Source organism: Pundamilia nyererei, unplaced genomic scaffold (assembly GCF_000239375.1).
Source record: "Pundamilia nyererei isolate P.nyererei 1_Seehausen unplaced genomic scaffold, PunNye1.0 scaffold00144, whole genome shotgun sequence".
Taxonomy (NCBI): domain Eukaryota; kingdom Metazoa; phylum Chordata; class Actinopteri; order Cichliformes; family Cichlidae; genus Pundamilia; species Pundamilia nyererei.
In genome coordinates, this window is record NW_005187545.1 from 837976 (window position 1) to 850052 (window position 12077).

At 40.9% G+C, this 12077-nt stretch overlaps 1 protein-coding gene across 1 annotated transcript in view; it reads left to right on the top strand.

Moving 5' to 3' along the window:
- Nucleotides 1–6982: 6982 nt before the first annotated feature.
- gpatch3 (G patch domain containing 3) overlaps nucleotides 6983–12077 on the top strand; it is a 5473-nt gene continuing 378 nt past the window's right edge. The window contains exons 1-7 of the mRNA XM_005744514.1: nucleotides 6983–7441; nucleotides 9101–9561; nucleotides 9724–9898; nucleotides 11110–11169; nucleotides 11251–11372; nucleotides 11462–11589; nucleotides 11923–12072. Of these exons, the coding sequence (XP_005744571.1) occupies nucleotides 7027–7441; nucleotides 9101–9561; nucleotides 9724–9898; nucleotides 11110–11169; nucleotides 11251–11372; nucleotides 11462–11589; nucleotides 11923–12072 (1511 nt within the window). The 5' untranslated portion in view covers nucleotides 6983–7026. The remainder of the gene's footprint in view (nucleotides 7442–9100; nucleotides 9562–9723; nucleotides 9899–11109; nucleotides 11170–11250; nucleotides 11373–11461; nucleotides 11590–11922; nucleotides 12073–12077) is intronic.

A 12077-nucleotide genomic window follows, 5' to 3' on the forward strand; every position in this document is an offset into this window, starting at 1 on the left:
TCATATATCAAACTAACTTTTATGAATTTTCTTTTCAAGTTTCTGAAACTTGATATGAGCACAACAAACTCCTGTACGTGGAGTTCATGGTGTCCGTAACATGTTGTACACTTTTCCACTTGTCATTTAAATGCATTTATCCTATTTTGTTATCTACCCCGTACCTGGCACCGAGCTTTGGGGCCGATAAGAAAATGATTTTATTATCGTAAGAAATAAACAAACAACCCAATGTGGAAGACCTCTGGTTTGAACATCCAGTGCCATGAACTATAGACAGTAAAACATTTATGATAGTCAGTGATCCCGGGTGCCACCATATATGATGTACCATCCTCGTTATTTATTGTTATTTAGTGACACATTTGCCAAAAAGCCTGACAAACCCAGAAGCTTGAAACTGGAAGTTTAAGAGGAGGATCTGAACTGCAGGGTACCTGTGTCAAGGTCAGTCCATAAAGTGAATGACCGCAATAAAGAGATTACACACCAGACACAACTGGCAGCGCCAGTCACCGAATATTTGTTTTATGTTATCAATGCCTTTACTCATTCCTTGAAAGAATACATGAAAAATGTTTAACAGCCCTGTTTTTTTCCCAGAGTGATCTCATTATGATGGACAGTATCATATCAATCATATGGGACACGATGTCCGTACTCACAGAAGCCTAATCGAAACTGACCACAGCTTCAAAACACGATAAGATGCACGGGGTTATCTTCAAGAGCGCGCTCCCTTCAGGGAAGTGACCTATAATGCACTCAGCAGCCCTCAGGCTTCATCAAGCATGCTGACAGTTGTAAATGGTTTTGATAAGGCCCGTGTTTATAGAGGTTTGGAGCAGGCACAGACGGGCACGGAGGACAGACGTTTATCTCTGCCAGGACAGTAAAACGAAACGTCCTTCATACTATAAGTAGAACAACCACTGTGTTCGGAGTAAAGGGAAGCAAGATGGTGATGATGTCATAGACAGGAGCTGAAGACTGTTTTCCTAATATCTTCAATATTCATGCACCTTAAAAGAATTTATTAGGACACTTTACTGTAATTGCATTACTGGATTTGTGGGAATATGAGTCGCTCAGACTCATCTTCACAGTTTTCCCAAAACACTGACTGACTGAACTTCCACTGCTTCCAGTTTTTTCAGGCCACTGAACGTTCCGTGCTACCACGTGGGTGCATGATGGACGTCATGTGTTGAACATGACTTTTGGCCTTGACCTACTGCTAATACAGAGGTTCATTTGCCTGGTTCCATTTTAATAAGGTCATCAACCCAAAGATGATTCACACAGGGTGGCCTCATGGGAACACGTACTCAGGAGACGAAAAAGACCCCCAGAATCACTCAATTAAAATTCAGATTGAAATTGCATTTATATACTGTCATGAATCAAGCAGCCAGGAACACACAGGCACAAATGTAATCTTAAAAAAAAAAAAAAAAAAAAGGGGTTTTATTATACCCCCAAAAAGGACAAGATGATTACAAAAATTCAAAATAACAAAAATAAAGTTTTTAAAAGGATGCATTTTTAAGGGCCTAAGAGGGGTTAAGAACCAAGTGGGCCCATAAAAGACTTTAACTTAACGCTACTCAAAAGTCACTTAACAAAAACATACCTCAACAACCTGATCTGCCCAAATGAGAAACAGCTCCAGTTATATAGCAAATGAATAAACCATTATATACACCAAAGGTGAAAACTAAAGAGATAACAGCTAACCATCATTCAAGAAGAACCCCATTCCCCCTGCATGATCACAATAGATGGTCCAGTCCACTTTATTGGCTTCTGCATTTAAACCAGCTCCACCCTCAGCCTCCTCTTTCAGCCAAACCAGGAAGGACTGTAGCGGAAGTCAGGTAACTCAGAAAGAGCAGAAATATAATCAATATAACATACCTATATAAAATAACAAACAATGCAAAGCAAAGTCTATGCCACCATTTGGGCTATAGCTAGTGCTGTCATGCATTACAGGTAAACTCAAAATATCAAATTAGTTAACTTATGATCACAGAAGCTTTAGAGCATAACATAAACATAAGACAAAAGACCAAATGAATATTACCTAAGTATCTCAGTTGTGTGGTTGCATGCATCATCACATATACACACTGAACTTTAAATTGCAGTGAAATAAAATTTTTTAAAGATGTTTTTGATGTTTTTTGTTTTTGAAGCCCTTCAGTCTCAGATGCCATCTGATGTTTATGGGTCTGCAGTTGGCACCAGTAACGGCCTTAATTTGGGTCGAGGATCATCCAGCGTCTTGATGGACAGTCAACTGGATCCTCTGGCTGAGTGCTTGTGAAATTTTTTTGGGTCTTCCACTTGACGTTTTTGGTCCATAACGTTCAGGATCATTTAAGAAATGACTGTCTTATTGCATCCCACCTCAGCAGCGATGGCGCACTGCGAGAGACCCCGCTTGTGCAGTTCAACAACCCGACCACGTTCAAAAAGAGAACGTTTTTTTGCCTTTGCCGTCAGAACGTTATGACCGTGTGACTACCTGACAGAAAATGTCAATGAATCCACATTTCTGCACAGATTTGGCCTTTTAAAGGCACGTGGTCCTAAACTTTCATCAGCTGTAAAACAGCTTGTTTCAGTTTAAGCGTTGTTTTCAATAAACATGTTTTGTCTCACTCCCATTTCTTCTTGTTGCATGAAGAAAGACCAACGCAAAGTGGTGCACACGTGAGAAGTGGAATGAAAATCATACATGATCCCAAACATTTTTTACAAATAAATAACTGCAAAGTGGGGTGTGCGTAATTATTCAGCCCCCTTTGGTCTGAGTGCAGTCAGCTGCCCATAGACATTGCCTGATGAGTGCTAATGACTAAATAGAGTGCACCTGTGTGTAATCTAATGTCAGTACAAATACAGCTGCTCTGTGACGGCTTCAGAGGTTGTCTAAGAGAATATTGGCAGCAGCAACAACAAGTCCAAAGAACACACCAGACAGGTCAGGGATAAAGTTATTGAGAAACTTAAAGCAGGCTTAGGCTACAAAAAAATTTCCCAAGCCTTGAACATCCCACAGAGCACTGTTCAAGCGATCATTCAGAAATGGAAGGAGTACGGCACAACTGTAAACCTACCACGACAAGGACGTCCACCTAAACTCACAGGCCGAACAAGGAGAGCGCTGATCAGAAATGCAGCCAAGAGGCCCACGGTGACTCTGGACGAGCTGCAGAGATCTACAGCTCAGGTGGGGGAATCTGTCCATAGGACAACTATTAGTCGTGCACTGCACAAAGTTGGCCTGTATGGAAGAGTGGCAAGAAGAAAGCCATTGTTAACAGAAAACCATAAGAAGTCCCGTTTGCAGTTTGCCACAAGCCATGTGGGGGACACAGCAAACATGTGGAAGAAGGTGCTCTGGTCAGATGAGACCAAAATGGAACTTTTTGCCCAAAATGCAAAACGCTATGTGTGGAAAACTAACACTGCACATCACTCTGAACACACCATCCCCACTGTCAGATATGGTGGCGGCAGCATCATGCTCTGTGGGTGCTCCTCTTCAGCAGGGACAGGGAAGCTGGTCAGAGTTGATGGGAAGATGGATGGAGCCAAATACAGGGCAGTCTTGGAAGAAAACCTCTTTGAGTCTGCAAAAGACTTGAGACTGGAGCGGAGGTTCACCTTCCAGCAGGACAACAACCCTAAACATAAAGCCAGGGCAACAATGGGATGGTTTAAAACAAAACATATCCCTGTGTTAGAACGGCCCAGTCAAAGTCCAGATCTAAATCCAATCGAGACTCTGTGGCAAGATCTGAAAACTGCTGTTCACAGACGCTGTCCATCTAATCTGACTGAGCTGGAGCTGTTTTGCAAAGAAGAATGGGCAAAGATTTCAGTCTGTATACAAAGCTGGTAGAGACAGACCCTAAAAGACTGGCAGCTGTAATTGCAGCAAAAGGTGGTTCTACAAAGACTCAGGGGGCTGAATAATTACACACACCCCACTTTGCAGTTATTTATTTGTAAAAAATGTTTGGAATCATGTATGATTTCCGTTCCACTTCTCACGTGTACACCACTTTGTGTTGGTCTTTCACGTGGAATTCCAATAAAATAGATTCATGTTTGTGGCTGTGATGTGACAAAATGTGGAAAAGTTCAAGGGGGCCGAATACTTTTGCAAGCCACTGTATGTGCCAAAGCTTTTATTGCACTGGCAGTGTGTTTGGGATCATTGTCACGCTGAAAAATGAAGCTACTGCCAATCAGATGCTTTTCACGTGTTATTGAATGGTCGTTCAAAATCTGACTGTTCATAATTTCACCAATTGTGAAAAGATCCCCAACACCACTGAAATTTTAAGGACACACTGCACACCATGCTGAGATACGCCAAGTTTTGAATGACCTTGTTGGTGTGCAAATACTATTTTATGTATTTCAAATTGTGTTATCTTTGGCATTTTGCACAAGTTTGACTAAACAAGTGGGAACTAATCATGTTTTCTTTGCCACTTAAAATTGGTTCTTTGCTTAGCTGTCTGCTATGTGTACACACAACACAGGTTCATCTCTTGAGTTAGGTGGCTGTTTTATGATCTAATCACATGTTAACCACATTACTGTTGTTTAATTTTAATTTTATTTTTACATCACACACGTTCACACATGCACATTCTCAAGAATTTGTTTGAACTTCCACTAATCAGGAGGGTGATGACTAATGCACGGTGTGTGTGTAATATGATGTGTGACATAATGTCAGAGTCCAGACACCCGAGTCTAGTTTTACTGCCCATTACTATAAAAATACAACAATAAAAGCTGAGGTGAAGGACAAAGCAAGGGTTAACTTTGGGTTAATGAACTCTGACTAGATATATTTCTCAGCTGCCTCTTTCTCTTTTATCCTTTTACTAGTCATGCTAACTTAAACAGTTTTGAACAACTCTTGGTGTATTTCTAATGAAATGAAGAAGGTTTTACTGTGACCATTATTAAAGAGGTGGAATTGGCAACTTATAGTCAGTGTGAAAAGAAATATACCTGTGCAACCAAATGAGACATGATTAAACCTGTTGTCTATCAAAGCACATCGATGCCACTTTGATGTGACCTCTTATAATATATACTGTATGAAAACATTAAGACAGTGCTTAAGCAGTTCTATTAATCCAATGGTCTATTTACTGAGCTATCGGTATTGGCATGTATAATGGCAGATAAAAGAACATTTTAAAACTAAAGGAAAAATTGGAGAAAGACCGATCAACTAAAGAGTGTTAATTTTAGCAGCATTGGAAGGAATCTGAATGCAACTTCTGTGTTCATAACTTACCTGTTTGGGATGCCACAAACACAGCAACCAGCTGACCTGTGTAGAATCGAGCGGACGGTAAACAACTTAATATAAAATATCATATAACAAGTTTGGAATGTCAGACTTTTAAAAAACAATAAAGACAAATGAGCTTTGTCCTTATGTCAAATGTCAGTATCAGTATGGGTTGGGCTCTAATTTTTTAACTTGATGTTTATGATTCTGGATTTTCCTGACCAATCTTGCATCACTTTGTTTTCCACAAATTACACAGCACATTTATATACAGACTTTAAACACCAAAAATCCAACCATTAAGACCCAATATGTGATTTTAAGCAATCTGATTATATATTTTGAGCAGCACTGGTTACTGGTTGTGTGGATGTCAGGGGGGATTTCACAGTGAAAATATAAAAAGGATCAAGACTGGTGATTGTTTGGATATGGTCTGGATTTTTGTGATGATTGTATTTTGGGTCACTGCATTAGTTTTATTATTATATTGCTGCTTTTCTTTCTTTAAGGTTTATTTGTATTGCTGTTAGTTCCTGTTTTGGACTTTGAATTCAAGCTGATTATGAAAAATACTTTTTATTTTTTTCTGTCTGTCTGTAGTCAGGTGTTGGGGTCCTGAAAACTGTGACTGACAGACACACACACAAGCTGGTACATGTGAATGTCCACTGTATCTACATTGTACACTAAATAAATAAATGTTTAAATACTAACATTCAATGTTGAGCTAACCGTTTCTGTACTCCTTCCTTTACTCCACTGCATTTGTCTGACAGCCACTTGTTAAATTTTGAGATTACAGTGAAAAACTGGATCTCTGGATTCTGTGATTTTTAATTTGATATTTTCTGCTAAACTGAATGAGGACGTGTTCCTTTATGGGTTGAGAGCCTTCTCCTTCTGATATATAAAGAGTTAAAAACGGTCTTGGTTGTAACAAGCTATGTTCAAAGGTAAACAGGGCTGTTTTCTGAGTCCATAAAAAAGGCTGACTTTTAAGAGCTACCTTAAAAGTCAGCCTTTGACAGGCTTTGACAGGTCAGGGACGCTATAAACGCAACACTCATATATATTATGATGTGTTGATGTATATTAAACTGTACGCACATTATAAAAAAGCAAGCTTAAATGAGCTCAACATTAAACATTTACATCCGTAAAACATGCATAAACAATATAATGCAGCAGTCTCATAAAACCAAAAACAGCAATAGTAGAAAGAGAAAAAGTACTTTCAGAAAAGACGTTAGGACGAGAGATGTGCTCTCCAGATATCCTAGATTTAATTATGATGGAGAATTCAGCAAAAGGGAATAAAAAGGAGGGATTTCCCGGACTGTTTTTATTTAATCAGATTTGATTAATTAAAATGTTTTGCTCATAACACGTAAAAATTGCGCAGGAAAAAATATTAGTGCTCACTTTGAGATTAAAATCGAATTAAATATTTCGACCTTTTAGAAAAAAGGTCGAAATATTATTTTCAGATAATTCTTTCAAATAACTCCCTGAAAAAGTTTCTGCAGGTTTTGCCAAGATGTCTTCTTGCGTTTAAGTTTAATACTTAATGATTTTTTTTTGACATGGTTAATAATTGTTATGAACGTTTATGAGTCGATGAGCTTTACTTCTGTAACGTCTGCGGAAGCGGATATGACGTCATTTACAAACGTTCCTGAAGATAAACAATCATGGCGGACGCTAAAGCTGACCCTCCGGTGTATTTTGCAATAACCAACATTCCTGTCGCGTTTCGCTCAGCGGACCTGAGGAATTATTTCAGTCAGTTCATAGAAAGCGGAGGTTTTCATTGTTTTCACTACCGACACAGGCCGGAGGTTCTCAGGGAGTCCGGGGCGCCTAAGAGCTCGGTGTCTGGAGATGACTCGGAGCCCCGTTCCTCATCTTCGGAGTCCGCTGAGCTAACAAAGATCCCAGCCGAGTCAAAGCCGGCGGTGAGGTCGTGCTGCTGCATCGTCTCAGTTCGCGCTAAGGACGCTGAGAGGTTCGTGAGGATGTATGCGGGGAACCACTGGATCGACGCGAAGGGAAACTGGCTGGCAAGACGATGTGTTATCAAGAGAGTCAAAGTTTCCTATGACAAAGGTGAATTATGTCATATGCGACGTATTAATGTGGCACATGACACATTAGTCATTGACAGGTCAAGGTGAGGAGTATTAGTTATCATCCAGTGATAAAAGCTGTAGTTCCTGTGCCTCTGTTGTGAGCCTTAGAAGAAAATCACAGCCAGAATTATAAAAATAAGAAATTATTTATTTGTCTTATATTTGGGGAAATGCTTTTAAATCAACAAAGCAAAACTGAATTTTAAAAGATGTGGAGGATTATTAAAACGTATTACGTCCAGGGTTATTTCCTGATCTGTCCTTGTGGCAGTGAAGCTGACATGGGTGAAGGTATATTTTGCTGTTAACTGTAAGGTAGCATCTGCCTCCATCTCCTATCCCTTGAAGAAGATGCAAAGGATTGAGATGGAGGGAGATGAGCTGTGGTGACCCCCTAAGGAGAGCAGCTGAAAGAAGAAGACAGACATTACAATTGGCTGGGTCTTATATACTTTAACCCTTTTCTTCTACCTGAACACTTGCTGTGCTTCCTACAGCTTGTCTCCTTCACCAATTCATAGAAGCACTTTTTAAATTGCTTTCTGTCTAACACTGACACTCTGATGGATGAGAGAAACTTGGTTAGTTGCTGAAGCTGCTCAAAATACAACTCAATATTGTAACACTTCTCCAGTCTGTATGCCAGGGATCAAACCTCCAAGCTTCTGATTTGTAGATGACCTGCTCTACCTCTCGAGTTACAGTCACCCCACAGTGTTGGAGAGAGATCCCAAAAGATCCGCTGTGGGCAGCATTTATTGGAGAGAAGACAGGAAAGCTGGGACAAAGAGCATGGGCAAGACACACAGTAAATGGCCGTAGGGCAGATTTGAATTTAGGCCTCTCTTAGGCAATAGCGTTACGGCACACGGGTCTCCTATACTGGTGTCTGAAAGAACTTGATTTTATTTGGAAGAGACCTCCAGCTGAACCAGGCTCAGGCTGGAGCATATAGACAACAAGCAGGACTAAAAGAAAAGTTAAGATCATGCGGTAGTGGCATATTAAACATATGGGGGGTGAAAAGATGGGAATGGAGACTATATGCTCAGTGCATCATGGGAAGCCTCAGCCCAGCACCTTGAGCCTGTAGCAAAAAAAATTATGACTATGATGTTAACTATAAGCTTTATCAATAAGGAACGTTTAAATCCTAACCTTCAACGTAGAAGAGGTGTCTGTCTCCTGAATCCAAACTGGGAGCTGGATCCACTGGGGAGGACCTGACAGCTAAAGGCTCTGACTCCCATTCAACTTTTGGAAACTCCATAAATCATAAGCCTGCTGAGAGTGCTACTGGGATGATATTAAACTGTAAGGTCTTTAAGATAAGATGGAGGCTTTGTATGTGAGGAAAAGGATTTAAAATTCAGTTCTGGTTTTAACAAGAAGCCAGTGATGAGAAGCCAGTATGGGGAAAAATATGATCTCTCTTTCTAGTGCCTGTCTGCACTCTCGTTGCGGCATTTTGTTGTGTTTTGTTTTTCACTGAAGGCTTTATGGGAAGTTTTTAGGAGAACCTGACAGTAAGGAATTACAATGACCCAGCCTAGAAGTAAGAGGTGCACGAACCTTTCACATCGTGTGGTTTTTGTCACTCTTTGTACATGTGTTATTGTTTTTTCCTTTCTTTCAGATGACGGATCTTTCCCCTATAAAACAAAGTATGAGCAGCGGCACCGTGTTTCCTTAACAGAGCGATTCACAGAGGCCGACCTCAGAAGCCTCTCCGAACTGAATCCACCTGCTCTGATGCAGAACGGGAATGTGGGCACATCCGTAAAAGTGTTTCTCCAGCTCATCCAAGCCTGTCGCCTGCCTCCACGCCTCATTCGGAAACTGGGGCTCACTTTCCCCAAGACCAGTTCCAACCGTCGCTATGGGAACGTGCCCTTCCAGTACCATGACACTTGCACACTTCCAGCCACAGAAGAGACTGTATTAACAGCTGCTGGACATGAAATATCAGGACCAGGTACTTTGCCTGGTTCATCCTTAGGATCGAGGCAGCTGGGTGATAACACAGAAACCACTGAGGCTGATGAAGCACAGAAGGAAGACGCAGAGGAAGAGGATGCGCAGTCGAATGCTGATGATGTAGGTTCAGTTCAGTCCTATCAACCAGCAGGAGTGTAATAAATGTGTTGGATAAATGTGTTGGTTTTAGTTTGTGTCGGCTGTCCATTAGGTGCAGCCTAACTAAAACCATCATCATCCCTTTATTGTAGTTTGCTAATTTCTTCATGTGATTGATTGTAGGATGATGACTGCTGTGAGGAGTGGGAACGCCACGAGGCTTTGCATGACGATGTAACAAGCCAGGAGCGAACCAAAGAGAGACTGTTTGAAGAAGAGATTGAGCTGAAGTGGGAAAAAGGAGGCTCAGGTCTGGTGTTCTACACTGATGCTCAGTACTGGCAAGAGGAAGAAGGAGGTAGGCACCAAAAACACTAATGCACTTTGAAGAAAAAAGCTTGCATACTATACTGTGTTAATAAACGAGCAATGGGGGTGTGCAGGTTATTAAGCAAACTTTAGGTAAATAGGTGTGGAAAGGCAAACTGAAAGTGTCTGTATGTGTTAATTAGTATAAGAAATCAATTCAGTGGAGATGCTGACAAACAAATTCCGCTCTACAATAACATACATTAAAAGATAATTGCAAATATACTCACACTGGCCGCTTTGTTAGATACACCTCTTCAGTAGCTTGCTAATTCAAAAATTCGATCAGCCAATCACATGCCAGCAACTGAATGAGTTTAGACATGCGAACGTGGTGAGGACGACCTGCTGAAGCTTAAACCAAGCATCAGAATAGGGAAGAAAGCTGGTTTAAATAACTTGAAACATAGTTGTTGCTGTCAGACAGTTTGGTCTGAGTATTTCAGAAACTGCTGATCTTCCGGCGTTTTTCGCACACAAGCATCTGTCGGGTTTTACAGAAAACGGTCCAAAAACAAGCAAATATAAAGTGAGCAGCAAATTGTGGGTGAAAATGCCTCGTTTGGTGTCAGAGGAGAACAGCCAGACTTCTTTATGAGTGAAAGCAACAGTAGCTCAAATAATCACTCGTTAAAAAAAAGGGGGGGCAGAACAGCATATCTGAATATGTTAAACCTTGAAGCACATGGGCTACAGCAGCAGATGTCTGCTAAGAACTGGAAACTGATGTTCACAAAAGTTCAACAACTCCAGACAAAAGAAGACTGGAAAAGAACGTTGGAAACACTGGAACATCAGAATTAGGAGTAACCAACATGGAAGCATGGATTCATCCTGCCTTGTGTCAACTGCTGGGGTGTGGAATATTTTCTTAGCACACTTTGGGGTTCTTAGTACCAACTGACCATCATTTAAATGTCACAATCTACTTTTGTGTTGCTACTCGCCATGAACATCCATCTTTATGACAACAGTGTACCCATTTCCAACAGGATAACAAGCCACGTGAAAACACTGAGATCATCATAAACTGGTTTCTTGAACATGACAATGAGTTCACTGTTCTCAAATGGCACAGTCACCAGATCTCAATTCAATAGAGGGATGTGATGTAACCAGAGATTTACATCATGAACAAATAGCTAACAAAACAACAGCGACTGTGTGATTACATTCATGTGTGTTTCTCTCGTTTTTCAGACTTTGATGAAGAAACAGCCGATGACTGGGATGTTGACATGAGTGTTTACTATGATAAAGGTAAAAATTTTTTACCCTAATTAACTAAACTGTGTTCTATTAATGCAGAGTCAGATTTCCTATAACCAAGTCCTTTTACAGATGGAGGTGACATGGATGCTCGAGATTACGTCACAATGCGGTATGAAAAGAGGCTGAGGGAGGGTCATGAAGATGGATCGGGGCACAATCAGTCTATTGGCCGCTTTGAGAGGTTCACTAAGGTGAGGAGGTTGCCATCACATATAACTTAATCTAATCTTTCCTCTTGTTACACATCAGATAACTGCACATATATTTTTTCTCTGATTAGGGCTTTGGGCGTCGTGTGATGGAGAAACACGGCTGGAGGGAAGGTGAAGGCCTAGGAAACAGCCAGATTGGAATTTCTGAAGCACTTGAAAATGAGGGGCAACATCCCAACTGTAAAAGAGGCTTTGGGTGAGCATGAGCACAATCAGCGGAAGATTTTGATCGACTTTGCTCTCAAGCTGACGGCAGGTCGCTTATTCCAGGCTCAGGTGTCAATCAATACTGCTATTCTTCACTCTCATTGGTAGTTGTTTCGATCCTATGGAGGAAGTTAAAAGAAGTTAATTTTACATCCAACCCACTTCCCAAACGCCAGCAGTTATTCCGCCCTTAGTCACTTGAAATTGCAGGATGTCACTCAATTTGCTTCCAGTGTGGACACCGCTTAACAGCTAATAAGCTTTGGTATGTGAGGTAGGTGATGCTGATGCTGTGTTGTTTTTTTCCTTTTCTTTTTTGCAGGTATCATGGAGAGAAATTGGTCTTACATCCTATAAAAAAGGCCAGAACAGATTATCATATAACTACAGTGTATGATAACCCCAAAGACATAGACAGAGGCGATACCTTGCTGAGACGGCAGCCGAACACAAGTATGAAGTACAGAGGGTGGCAAC